Genomic DNA, 14,656 nt, shown 5'->3' with positions numbered 1-14,656 from the left:
AATCAATATCTAAATTCACTGACAAACTTAATATACTGTTACTAATAACTAAATAAGAATACGTTTGTTGATTCCAGTAAGTATTAAGTACACTATTTGCAGAAACTTGAAAAATCTGTAAAAAATAGTAAAATAAATTGTTCAAAATCCATCAGAGATAATACTGTATTTTTGGTATATTTTCTTCCAGACATACATGGATTATACTGTAAGTATTGTCACTATATTTAACATTCCTTTTTAAAAGTTGGCAGGTCTTTTTTTTTTTTTAATAAATGAGGAAAATAAAAGGCACAATGACATTATGTAAATATTCAGAAGTTATTTTCTGAATATGTTTTACTTTGGGGGAGAATTTTTTTTTAAGATTTTATTTATTTATCTTTACAAAGGAAGGGAAGGAGAGAAGGAGAGAAATATCAGTGTATGGTTGCCTCTTGTGAGTCCCCTACTGGGAACTGGCTTGCAACCCAGGCATGTGCCCTGACTGGGAATTGAACCGCGATTGTGTGGTTCCCAGGCCAGCGCTCAATCCACTGAGCTACACCAGCCAGGGCTATTTTGGGGGAGAATTTCTGACTTTTTGTGATTCAAGGTGATCAACCACAAAAAACGACCTCTAGCTTTAAAGGAAGGTGGAAAACAAGTCAGAACAAAAATAACAAAAACAATTACCTTACTGAGAGAGGTTTAAAATCAAACAGTTGCACAGATGATGCAAACTCCTAGAAAAGCTTGTCTTTTCAAAGTATTAACTATCCTTATGTGTTAAGATAGAAGATAATGTATTTAAACCCTCACACCCATTATTTAAACCTTCAGTTTATGTGGTTAGCCTGTTGATGTAGATCTTTTAACTCTGGTTCCACCACATTAACAATTAGTACCAAAATTAAGCAGGTAATTGCAATATTTGAGGACTGATATGTAAAAGTACCTTTGAAGATTTATTGGAGAAAGCAATTTATCTATAACTTCCACTTCTTAGAAGTCTCGGTCCTGGAAATGACCTGTGTCCACTGATGCATAAAGATGTGGGATAAGAGGGGAGACCCCAAAAACCCTAGAAAGTGGGCCCCTTGTAGTACAGGCTTTCCTGGCTGAGTGTTCCAGGAACCCATCTGTGGCAGTGTAACAGCTGGCATTGCTGTGAGAGGCTGCATTCAGCTTCGGTTTTTTTTTTTTTGAAGATTCTTTCAACACATTTGCTTGTTTCATGATGGGTGACTCATGAGTGTACCAGCCCACACCATGCTGTTGAGTGTTCAGTAGCTTTTGACCACAAACCGCATGACCCCCTGCCCCGCCCTCCCTATTACCTGATCTTGCCCCCAGTGGCTATTTTTTTGGTTTCCCCAGATGAAAAAAATCTTCAAAGGGAAATGTTTTGCTTATGTGGGGAGGTAAAACAACGGCAGAAACACTAAAAAGCATCAAAATCAGTAAGTTCAAACAGTTTTCAGCAGTGGAAAAAAGTCTTGATAGGTGTATTGCATCAAATGAAAAGTAATTTGAGGATGACTAAAGTTTAAAAATGTAAGAATAAATACACAATTTTTATAAACAAATTCTGGAATTTTCTTGGTACCCCCCTCGTATAAACTATTCAGCCGTAAAAAAGGACATCTTGACCTTGAGGGCATTATGCTAAGTGAAATAAGTCAGACAGAGAAAGACAATACCATGTAATCACAGCTATATGAGGAATCTAACAAACAAATCCAAAATCACAGATACAGAGAACAGACTGCTGGTTACCAGAGGGTGGTGGTGGTGGTGGTGGGTGTGTGTGTGTGTGTGTGTGTGTGTGTGTGTGTGTGTGTGTGTGTGTGTGTGTGTATATAATGGGTGAAAGGGGCTGAAAGGCTCAAACCTCTAGTTACATAGTGACTACAGTTAATAATATGGCACTACACATCCGAAAGGTGTTGAGAGTAAATGTTAAAAACTTTAGTCACAAGAAAAAATTCTTTTGGTAACTATGCATAGTGATGGATGTTAACTAGACTTACTATAGTAATCATTTCACAATTATGCAATACAAAATACCACATCACTATGTTGTACCCTGGCTGGGTGCCTCAGTTGGTTGAGTGTTGTCCTGCACACCAAATGGTTGTAGGTTTGATCCCTGGTGGGGGTATACGAGAGGCAACCATTTGATATCTCTCTCACATTGATGTTTTTCTCTCTTTCACTCCTTCCCTTCCTTCCTCTCTAAAAATCATAAAACATACCCTCAGGTGAGGATTAAAAAAAAAGCCTTATGGTGTACACCTGAAACTAATACAATGTTATATGTCAATTATACCTCAATTAAGAGTCTCAATCCACCTTCAAACAGACTGGTTTTGTAGCTACAGAAAGCACATTCTAAAACTAATGTTTGATACTTCCAGTCAAGATGGTGGCAGGTAAATACACTACTTGCATTCTCCCACAACCACACCCAAATTACACAGGAACTACAGAACAACCATCATTCAGAACTACTTGAAATCTGGATGACTGGAAGTGCTATGACCAAGGAATTACAAAAGGGGTGGAGAGGGTGGAGATGTGGAATAGGCTGGTTCTGCACCCATGGGTAGCAGATAAAAATCAGGACAGATATCTGAGCTCCAAAGGTGCCCCACAAGGAGTCCCACACCAGACCCCTCAGCCCAGAGTTCCAGTGCCAGGGAGAGAAGTCCCCATTACTACGGGCTGTAAAATGGGGATTGAGGCTGAGGAAGACAGAGGGCTTCTGGAGTTCCAGGCAGTTATTCTTAAAGGGCTCACCCATGAACTTACTCAGACTCACTCACTGAGGTCCAGTACTGGAGCAGCCCCTTGAAAAGCACCAGAGACATACGGGAGGAATCAAATTGTCTAACATAAGAGCGAGAGCTGAGGGGTCGGGGTGGGCAGCTTTCTCCCAGACAGAAGTGTTGGCAGAGGCCATTTTTCCTTTGATGAACCCTCCTCCAACAGAGCCAGCAGGCTGATATCTGAGACTATCAACCTGGCTCACAAGTTTGACCCACCATGGTGATTCTGAGTCCCTACTCCACCCAACTTTTGGGCCCACCCAAGCTGTTTCCCTTGAAAGGCCTGTCCTGGCTCATGCTTCAGATTTTCCTAAAATCTCTCAAACACAAAGCATCTGGCTTCAGTGTGTCCTGTAAATTAAATGCAAAGTAAAATTTAAAAAATGAAATTGCAAAGATCAAGTAAAAGTCAATGAAATGTAAAAGAGTAAAGTAACAGAAAAATAAATGAACCAATGAAATATGGCAGTTCTTTAAAAAACATCAATAGAGACTTTTGGCCAAGATGGAGGCATAAGTAGCCACACTGTACCTCCTCACACAACCAAAGTAAGGACAACAATTTAGAAACAAAATAAGAATCAGAACTGACAGAAAACTGAACTGTATAGAAGTCTGACAACCAAGGAGTTAAAATAGATACACTCATCCAGACTGGTAGGAGGGGTGAAGTTGACTGGTGGAGAAGGGTCGTGACAAAAAAAGCAGTGGCACCAGGCATACAAGGCAGCAGCTGACAAACCCTGGGTGCACAGGCAGTGGCTGGCACACCCTGGATACAGGGTGGCAATGGGCAGACCCAATGAGGTGGCAATTGTGAAGAGAGGCATGGCATGCAAGGCGGCTGGCAAACCAGGTGGTCCCACGTTTGTGCACAGATAAACCAGGCAAAACTGGGGGGTGAGACAGACCACACAATCCAGGGTCCCAGCAGGAAAATAAAGCCTCAAAATACCAACTGAAAACACCTGTGGGGGTTGAGGCTCAGTGAGAGACTCTGCTCACAGGAGAGTTTGCTGGAGAGACCCACAGGATCCTAGAATGTACACAAGCCCACCTACCCAGAAGTCAGCATCAGAAGGACCCAGTTTGCTGGGGGAAAGTGGCAGAGGGGACTGAAATCCAAGAGAGAGCGGAGCAAGCACCCTTGTTCCCTCTTGGACCCTGCCCCCACATACAGTGTCACAACCCAGTGACGTGGGTTGCCCTGCCCTGGTGAACACCTAAGGCTCTGCCCCTCATATGTAACAGGTGTGACAAGGAAAAAAAAAAAAAAAAAGCCCAAACAGAAGAACAGATCAAAGCTCCACAGCAAATACAACTAAGCGACAAAGAGATAGCCAACCTATCAGATGCACAGTTCAAAACACTGGTGATCAGGATGCTCACAGAACTGGTTGATTCTGGCCCCAAATTAGATGAAAATATGAAGGCTACACTAAGTGAAATGAAGCAAAATGCACAGGGAAACAATAGTGATGGGAAGAAAAATGGGACTCAAATCAATGGAGTCGACCAGAAGGAAGAAAGAAACAACCAAACAGAAAACAATGAAGACACAAGAATTTTAAAAAAATGAGGACAGGCTTAGGAACCTCCAGGAAATCCTTAAAGCTTTCAACACCCGAATTATAGGGATACCAGAAGGGGAAGAGGAAGAGCAACAAATTGAAAACTTATTTAACCTGGTTAAGGAAACAGACATACATATAAGTTCAGGAAGTGCAGAGTCCCAAACACAATGAACCCAAGGAGATCCAACTCAAGAAACCTCATAACTAAAATGCCAAAAGTTAAAGACAAAGATAGAATCTAAAAGGCAAGAAGAGAAAAGTAGTTACCTACAAGGGAGGTCCAAAAAAACTGTCAGGTATTTCTCAACAGAAACTTGCAGGAAAGAAGGGATCAGTAAGAAATATTCAGCGTGACGAAAAGCAAGGACCTACAACCAACATTATTCTACCCAGCAAAGCTATTATTCTATCCAGCAAAGCTATCACTCAGAACTGAAGGACGTATAAAAGGCTTCCCAGACAAAAAAACCCAAAGGAGTTCATCACCACCAAACCAGTATCACACACAATGTCAAAGGGTCTTCCTTAAGTAGATGATAAAAAAATATGAACAATAAAGTGTATGATAAATACTTATCAACAACTGAATCTAAAGAACAAAATAAATGAACAAGAAGAACAAAAACAGACTCACAGAGAATATTTTGATGGTTGCCAGAGGGGATGAGTGAAAAAGGTGAAGGGTCAAGAAGTACAAGCCCATTGTTATAGGGGATGTAAAGCAAAGCACAGGGAATATAGTCAATAATATTCTAATAGCTATCTATGGTGTCAGATTGGTACAAGGCTTATCAAGATGTTCACTTAGTAAGTTATGTAATGTCTAATTACTGGGAAGTACACCTGAAAGTAATATAATGTATGTCAAGTATAATTGAAAAAATATATAAAAATAAAACAAAACTAGTGTTTGAACTGATCTGTTAAGTTTATGCTCTACCCTGTGTATTAAATTTGCTGATGTTGGTTATAAAAGGCATTTGGACAGTAAGAGCTATGCAAATCTTTGTTGGATATTCTAATGAGAAAGTACCTACCTTTTCCAGGTCTTCCTGCTGCTGTTCACAGCCTGACATTTCACAAAATCTCTGGCTAAGGGCCACAGAACGTTTTAGCTCATCCTCACTGTCTGAATCAAGACATAAAGCCAATGAACTCTTGGATTTTAAGGGGAAATACCTGTAATTCAAGGGGGAAAAAAAACCCTGTATAACTCTGATAAACACAGTTCTTGTTATTCTTTTGATACATAAATCCCAAAATAAAACAAAAAGCTTTTCTTAAATGGAAAATAATATAATAGAAAAAGATGTATCAAAAGGTATATTTAAGAATTACCTTTGCCCTACTTCAAAGGAGTCATGCTTTGACAATTAGCTCCTATACCACTACATATTATCAGCAAACCAATCACTTTGTGCCTTTTTTCTTTTAATGATCAGCCCCAAAGTTGTTTGTTAGTGTCTTTATAAAGCAAGTAATCCACTGAATGCATGCAGACATAGCAATGAAAAAAATGTTGACAATAGAGCATGAGAACTACTTTTTAATCTTTTAAATTATGATTCATGTACTTTAAAAGGAACAGTAACAGTAACATTCCACTTATCCACTTATATGTAGGTCAGACTTCTGGCAACCTCTACCTTCCAGAACACAGGGATTCAAAAATAAGAGAAAAGGCATCTGAGGAAGGCAGCAGTTTCAAAGCCCATACACTCTACTCTTTAGACAGGGACCCTTCTTTCCCAGGAAATGAAGTATAAAATAATGTAGCAAGTTCATCAAGAAATGAGAGCTAAGAAATGAGAGAGAATAACCACAAATACGATAATAAAGAACTATAAAGTTGTTTAATGTAAAGGTAAACCATCTTGTAAGATAATGTCATCTGAGGGCATTATCATATTAAAACAGTGCAGTAACTGACACTTGTTAATGTTGATTCTAAGTCATTACAATGTATTTAAATTATCTTCAGTATATTTTACTTAGAATATGAGGAATTCTACAATGTCATAGAGTATATAACCACCTAAAATGGTTAAAAATTTTTAACATTAATTCTTAAAAAGGCAAGCTTCAGTTATATAAAAATTCATTTATGTGAAATATCAAATATTCTTCAATGATACTAGATAAGTAAGGTGTTACTGTGTTGGCTTCCAAGTGAGCTGAAAATAAAGGAAAAACTGGTAAAGGTCAAAGAGCACAAGCTTTCTTTGATGGAAGTTAACATAAATTCATATGCTATACTTAAAAAAAAAGTAAAACGGAAATTGGAAAAAATGCAATTCATCTAAATGTGAAAACTAAATAAACATAGAGAATGATGGCACTAAGAAATAAGAGGCCACAATGGAAACCAGGAGAACTGCAGAGCAATGTAGATCAAAGAAAAGAGGCAAGTGGTCAGTGATAAGCCCAAACATAGTCTGTGGCCGAGAGCAGCCAGGATATCACTGCACTCCAGCCTGAACACTTGAACAGCCTCCTGTTATATCTTCAGAAGGGTTTTCAGTATAACATAGTAATAGCCAATTAGCCATCTTAATTTCTCATTTCTGATTTCTTGCTCACCAAGCAAAACTGAACACATTAGTTTGTTCATCCAGGTAAATACTTTACTCAATGAGGGTGACACCTGGCTACCAATAACACCAGGATCACATGTGACAAAGGACACTATAAAAGAACCAATGGTATTCTGTTTCATAACTCAGCCTCTTTTAAGTTTGATCGGCATGACAGGTCTTCTAGGGCCTAATATCCTTTATTGATCAACTCTCAAATTCTCACACCAATAGACCCTGGAGAACAAATGACCATGCCAAGTATCATGAAGCTCAATGAAATCATCTCTTTCTTGAAACTATAGTGATTTGGTACATAAAGAGTGCATTCCATTAATAATTACTATATTCACAGAAGGCAGCTTGCCTGTAGTAATGAAAAATATTCATCCTGTAAATGCATCACTTGCTCACTTTCTAAGCAGCCAAGTGGTATTGCTCATTTGTATCTTGAGAACGGGCAAGAGTATTCATATCGGTACCATTTCAGATTTCTAGTCATGTTAGTCATCTGGTTTTAATTGCACTGAAAAATAATTAACAGGAGGAAAAGAAAATAGCAATTCCCAAATGTCATTTTATGGTAATATAATCCCCCCCAAAGCCCTTAAACAACAGAAGTGTATTTTCTAAAAGTATTTTTTGGACAACAAATTTTCAGGAAAACTAATTTTAAAGACCAATGACAAGCAAGTCATTTAGAAGTGTCTAATCAGGAACTATGTGGTTCTAGTTTAGTCAAAGAAGAGGAATATTTTTTAAAAAGCATTTGCTTCCCCCTTCTTGGACAAACTTTTGGTTATCAATAAATAAATAGATAGATAGATAGACAGATAAAACACTAGTAGAGTAGCTACATTCTAGTGTGTGTTTGCTTTTGTCTCCTTTCAGAACAGCTCCAGATCATTGTCTAAAACAAGAAGTCCCAGACTGGCTAGCAGCAAGTAATAAGATATTTTGGGATTTCCTTGTGTATCTTTGAAGAACAGTGCTTTATATCAATATGGGTCATTTCAGCCCTTCAATCCTTAAAATTCCTCATCATCAGTCAATTTCTAGAGATGTAGGATGAAAATATTACATATTAACAGATGATTTAAGATACTATAGAACAAAATTTTGAGAGGACCATCTGAAATTGTTTCACTATTAAAAACTTGTTATTCCCTAGATTATAGTTTAAAGCAGATTCAGGAAAATTTCAAAGTATAGAAATACAGAGCAGTTATCATGCAAAAAGAAAACCAATAAAGAAAGGGGGAGGAGATAATCTTAGAAACTAGGGTAAACCAAATCCTTAAAAATACAAATTCTGGGTATACAAGAAATATAACTCACTTTGAAGGTGTAGAAGGGCTGGTGATGCAGGAATTCACCATTTGAGAGGCTTTCAATGGTCTAGAACTACCAGAAAATTAGAAAATATAAAATGTATATATAATTACATTATTAACATATATATTTAACTTATAAAATGAATTATTCTGCACTATAGACCCTTATATATCTTTTAAAAAATTAAACATTTATACTACCTTTACTAGCTATAGAGGCCAAAAGAGAAAACAAACTACTATCTCCGGCCTCTCCTTGATCCAATGACTTTATTAAATAAAGAGCACTGGAAACAAAATCACAAAGGTAATGCATATAAAAAGAACAGCTTGGAAAAAGTGATCTTGTCTTAGTACTTTACTTTTAAGCAATAAAATAATAATAGCTCTCATTTTTTGAGGACTTACTAGATGTCATGCACTACAGTAAGAATGTATGTATTCCCCATCATTTAAGTTTACAACCACTCTATTATTTTCCCTATGAATAGGTCAAGGAATTTGTCCAAAGTCTTAAAGCTATTAAATTATAGTCAGGTAGCCTGGTATCAGGCCTGTGATTATGTATAAAGAGCCTACACTGATGGTTTGATATAGTGCTACTGCCAGAAAGAGTAATAACTCTACCAGCAGAGGGTAGTCGCTTCAAGCAAAATAAAAAACAAACAAATAAAACAAACGAAGAACCGAAAACCACATATATTTCAAAGAAAGAACTTAAGACAAAAAACCAGATACACTAATAATTGCTGGGACCACACTTTTATTAGTAGACTTGTTAATGCCTTTAGTATAAATTTATACAATGTGGTATATATTTCAATTAGTAACCCAGGAGAAATACACTTTTACAAAACTGTATTAATTCACATTAGCAAACGTTCATTCACTTTCTGAAATGTCTATTATTCTACTTTAGCCAAGAAACTTGGCTCATTCCGTCACTAACCATATGACTTTAAGAAAATGACTTCATCTCCCTGGATTTCTTCTGTAAAATGAAGAATTTAGAAAAAAAATCTCTAAAATCCTTTTCACCTCTAAAGTTCTAAACTTTATGACTATCAAACTAGAGTGCAGGTATAAAAGAGAACTATAATATATGGTTCCAAAGTAATGCAAATATGCAAAAGAAAGTTCAGAGAAGTCCTAAGGTTTTCCCAGAATACATGATGAAACAAAATAAAAATTAAAGGTTACTTCTTTTCTCATGTAAAACCTTCTAGAAGCCACTAAAGTACTCTACTTCTCTTGGTAATAATACATTTATGAAAATATAATCTATTTTGGGGACCCCCATATAACATTTAATATCCTGTTTCCCAGATCTGAATATCTCAAAGAGTCAGTAAAGACATTTGTTAAAAATATTGAGTTCCAAGTCCTATCTTAGATCTAATGATACAGAACTTCTAGGGAAAGAACACAGGAATCAGTATTTCAGTGTTCAGGCGACTTTTATGAGCATGCACATTAAGTTTATATTCCAACATGTATCAAACTGTCTTCTAGTGATCCAAAAGCGTAAAAGCATTGCCTTAAAAGATGACTAATTAATTATGAAAGGCAACTAATATACTTGGAAGAATTCTGTTTAAGCATTTTATTACTTCAATTTATTATTTCAGTTACTTCAAGGAGGCAGTAATTTAACTCAAAATCCCAAAATAAAGCCAAATTAAAATCTCTTGGTCTGATTTTACCCAGGAATTGTGTTATCTATCTAGCTCAATCATTCTTTTGATTAAATTATTAAAGCATTTCTATTTTAAAAGCAAAGGCAAAGATATTCTCTCTCAAGGACTTACATTGCCATATGTGCACTCCAACCGAGGGGAAAGGGTGGTTTTGTATTTTCAGTGCAATGAGATGACAAGGTCAGATATCTTGGAATGATGACCTGCTGCCCAATCTTGTTGTTAAGTGAGAGAGTGATATTGAAGCTATATCGCTTCAAATGAAGAATGAGGATCCTGAAAACAGGAAATGATGACATTACTAGTCTGTACATAACAAAGTTACCTCTCTTATAGGTGAAAAGAGATCACAGCAACTAACCATGTGAGATAGCTGTTGATTTAAAGAATACATTTGACCAAACTAAACATCTGGCCAAAGAATATCTATTAAATACCTGCCTCGTGCTAGGCACTGTGCTAGGTACTAAGAATACAAATAAAAATAAAACACCAGCATTAGGTGTATTTAGGTTAAACATAACGTTCCTAGAGAAAAAAAACACACCAACCCCCACCCTCACCTCAGATAGTAACACTAAGTTTTTAAATACTAATATTAATATTGCATTAAATTCTTAAATTATTTACTTCAATGTTATGTAGTTTTAAAAAACAGGTGTTATCATTTTAACTAGTGTTAAAACAGTCCTATGTTTGATGGTGAGTTTTTTCAAGATGATTTCTGATAAGAAGTATTCTTATTTCAGTAGATTTTCTCTGAAGAAAGCTAAAAGAAAAATAGAAAAATTTTCTCCACTTAGAAGTTCTGCAAAATTTCATAGCATATCTGGTTTGTGGGTCTGAAAAGGCTTTCAGCTGTTAAAAACACTTAAAAAAAAGATGCATTCCTTTTATTTTTTATCTTGTTTTTTTAAAAAATATTTTATTATTGTTCAATTACAGTTTTCTGCATTTACCCCCTACCACAACCCTCCACCCCAGCCCAACCCACCTCCCTCCCTTGCCCGCCCCCGCCGACTTGGTTTTGTCCAATGTGTCCTTTATAGTTTTTCCTAAAACACTTCTTTTTCGTTACTATTGTGGCATCCATCTCACCTCTAACGTGGAGCATAATCTTTCCCTGATGGACTAGTTACACTTCACAGTATACAGGAACACTTTAATTACCAAATTTTAGAACTCCTATGGGAATAAATCTAAATTCTAGGCAAAAACAGTTTCTGATTCATGGTAAACTGTTTCCTTTCTTACCATATATATACACCTTCATCACAAAAGCCACAACCTCAAAAATTTGTGAATTGTAGTTATCAACTCTATTTTTCTTTCAAAAATTATGCTACAGAATTCATAACCTTTAAATTCACAACTTGAGAGAACACAGGCTACAACTAATGTGAAGAGACTAAAAGTAGTATCAGATGTCACATATTTTGACTGAATTTTCAAATAATCATACCAAAAATAAAAGGTAGTATGAAAGAGACAGATCATAGTTAAAATTACTGATTTGTAAAGATGAGATGGACTAGAAATAAAAAGATTTGGTAAAGATGCCAGACCCTTCAAGAATAATAGTAGACTGGCTCCAACAGTGAAATGAACAAAAAGAAAGTCAGTCCAATATTAGGATTTATGATACAAAGTCTTTTGTTTTATGTAAGTTTGGAATAAATTAACCTTTAACATAAGTGACCTACTGGGAAAAAAAACAAAGGAGGAAAATTGCCCTCAGTATTTTTTTCTACTTTGAAAGGCCAAATAACTAGGCAACTGGAAAGGGAACAGACATTCAGCTTGCCAGTTCAAACACATATTTTTAATTATACACCGATTTCCTTTGTTAATGACAGCTAGTAATAATCCTTTGCCTTAATACTTGTTCCCTTACCCTCCTACCTCAAAACATAAATGGCAAAGAGCAAGTCTCTTAAGTAAGAAATGTATACTATGGTCAATATATTAATAGTGTTATGATTTAGAAAGTCATTTCTTTAAAAAAATTTCATTTCCAGAAAGGAGCAGATTATGAATTATAAAAGAACTAGTGTCTAGAGGTTAGATTCCAGAAACTCCATGCTTACGTCTTAGAAAAACTGAAACTAATGAAAGACAGTAAAGCACTCGGCAGGCAAAGTGCCATATAAATACTTAATGTTAATAATAACCTTGTTTGTGATTGAGATCTATTCTCGCAAAGAACTAAAATTTGTACTATAATCACATAGTAATTTTTCTAGCTAGTTTGGTTTTACATTTACTTATAAAAAAACTAATACAATTTAAGTTAATATCATTCCTAATTCAGAATTCTTTATTTTTATAGAAAGCTTATCAACTTATAAGATCCTCTGAATAAAGGAATGTACAAATTACAGAAAATTATTTTTCCTATTTTATTTTCATATGTATGTGTATATGTCTATAGCAGATTTTTACTGAAAGTTTGGGATAAGAGAGGGAAGGACTACAGTACAACACAGGACAACGAATTATAACTGAACATTATACATACATTACTGAATTAAAAATCTACTAGCTATTCCGTATCATTCCAGAGTTTCACGGACCAAGTCCTTTTGTTGCTACCATTTGGGACTCTAAAGTTCCTCCAACCTTCCAAATCCTCCTCCTTTCTTCTGCATTCCAGATCTGCAACCTCTGCCCTCCCCACAGTTCAGCTTTGCTGACTCTCTTTACCAATCCATTCTGGTAAACCTCATTTATTCAGTAATATTTCTAAGATCTTTAAAGAAGAAAAATTTAAGAAAAAAACTTAAATTTTTTTAAGTTAAAAAAAAAACTTAATTTTACCTGGGCAGCCTGTTAAATTTGTGCTTGACAAGCGCACACTTCCCATTACACTTCTCACAGGAATACTCAAGTTCTTCTGTCTGTAGAAAGACAGGAGGGAAAGATAAAGAAGCATGAAGCTGAATCAGCATTATCCCATTAAATGCTACTAATCTCTCCTATACTACTTCAGTGGAATGACAACTACGACCAGTTTAAATGTTTCTAGGGTCACAAACCTTACTAAATTAAGACCTAATCTTCAAAATATAGTTACAATATCATATCCTATTTCAGAATTTCTAATTCCCTTTTTTAATCAAGGAAACACCTTAATCTATGATAATAACTAGATAGTACAGCAGCAGATTCTCAACTTTTTCCCCATGAATACACAAGAACCATTGTCAAAAGTATATTCGAACTTAACATTTGGCCAGAGCAAATAAGATCACCTTCAGGTTAGTTGAAGTTCCTGGTCTATTAGATGTAACTACCTTTTCTTATAATGGAACTCAATCTTCTGGTAACATCCCACTAAAAACAACTGCTTTAAAAGAATCAAAGTTTGGGGTGGATATCATTACCTAGAGAAAACTGAAACAAATAAAAAAAAAAAAGGGGGGGGAGGGTAAAGATACCTAACAAAAACTTCAAATCCTATGGTAATTACAATAGTAAGGAATGATTAAAAGAAAAGGAAAAGCAGAGTATCTTTGGGTGGAGCTAAATGTTCATCATTTAAAGAACAGAAAGGTTTTCTTTTTTTAAACTTTAGAGAGATAATCCTGCTCATTAGCTACAACAAAACAAGAACCACTATTATAAAGACAAAGAGTTATAATCCTGTCCTGGCTGGTATAGCTCAGTGGATTGAGCACGGGCTGTGAACCAAAGGGTCACTGGTTCGATTCCCAGTCAGGGCACATGCCTGGGCTGTGGGCCAGGTCCCCAGAGGGGCAACATGAGAGGCAACCACACACTAATGTTTCTTTTCCTCCTTTTCTCTTTCCCTTCCCCTCTCTCTAAAAATAAATAGATTAAGTCTTTAAAAAAAAGTTACAATCCTGGCAAATTGCCATCAGTTACAAGGACTGCTACACAACAGGACCCAGAATATCTGTAACAGTATATTACAGACACAAATACGTATTTACAGCTTTGGATAAAACTGACTCTTCTTTGTTGTTTCTAACAGGGTACATACAACCTCAGGAAAGCAGAGTATTTTTTTATTCCTCAGATCTTAGTATACTCACTTATATAGTGTCTCCAATTTTAACCCACATTACCAAATTTTAGCATGTGTTATTTCTTATGCTTCAAAAATTAGTATTTATTTATAAATAGCTGCTTCCAAGGTTGTCTAAAACACTTGCTTTCAGTCAAATGTATAACTACTTAAGCAATCAGTTTTCTTCGAGTTAACAATAAGATTTATCAAGCTTTTAAAAATATCATTTATTATTTCTCATTTGTTTTCTCTGCAAGAATTTTGTCCATATTACGCCTTAAAGAAACCAACTTCAAATATGATTACTTATGATATATAAAATTTGGTTATGTGAAAATACCACAAGATACTACTTGCCCTAAAGAAAAGATCAAGAGAATCCTGAATTGACCGTGGAGGGAGTGGCTTTTTCCTTCGAGGAAGGTCAATGGAGAGGTCATTAAACTGCTCTCTTTTGGGAATAATCTCTCCACATCTGTAAGAATAAAAGAAGACAAATCTAAGCATTCAGAAGCCTAACTGCAACACAAAAATGAACACAAGTATACTTCAGAAACACTGTTCTCCTACAGAACTTATTAAGTACTGATAGAGTATGACTAGGCATAAGAAATATATAACATTTAAGACATATTTAC

The 14,656-nt window shown here is 35.8% G+C and overlaps 1 protein-coding gene across 1 annotated transcript in view; it reads right to left on the bottom strand.

The window, feature by feature from the left end:
- USP37 (ubiquitin specific peptidase 37) overlaps window positions 1-14,656 on the bottom strand; it is a 78,154-nt gene that overhangs the window by 19,169 nt on the left and 44,329 nt on the right. The window contains exons 15-19 of the mRNA XM_053669666.1: window positions 14,376-14,493; window positions 12,806-12,885; window positions 10,100-10,264; window positions 8,296-8,361; window positions 5,422-5,563 (exon numbers count right to left, since the gene is read on the bottom strand). Of these exons, the coding sequence (XP_053525641.1) occupies window positions 5,422-5,563; window positions 8,296-8,361; window positions 10,100-10,264; window positions 12,806-12,885; window positions 14,376-14,493 (571 nt within the window). The remainder of the gene's footprint in view (window positions 1-5,421; window positions 5,564-8,295; window positions 8,362-10,099; window positions 10,265-12,805; window positions 12,886-14,375; window positions 14,494-14,656) is intronic.

The sequence above is a fragment of the Artibeus jamaicensis genome, unplaced genomic scaffold (genome assembly GCF_021234435.1).
Source record: "Artibeus jamaicensis isolate MK-2021 breed Jamaican fruit bat unplaced genomic scaffold, CSHL_Jam_final contig_1015, whole genome shotgun sequence".
Classification (NCBI taxonomy): domain Eukaryota; kingdom Metazoa; phylum Chordata; class Mammalia; order Chiroptera; family Phyllostomidae; genus Artibeus; species Artibeus jamaicensis.
The sequence above is the reverse complement of the archived record's forward strand: the minus strand, read 5'-3'. Positions and strand labels throughout refer to the sequence as shown.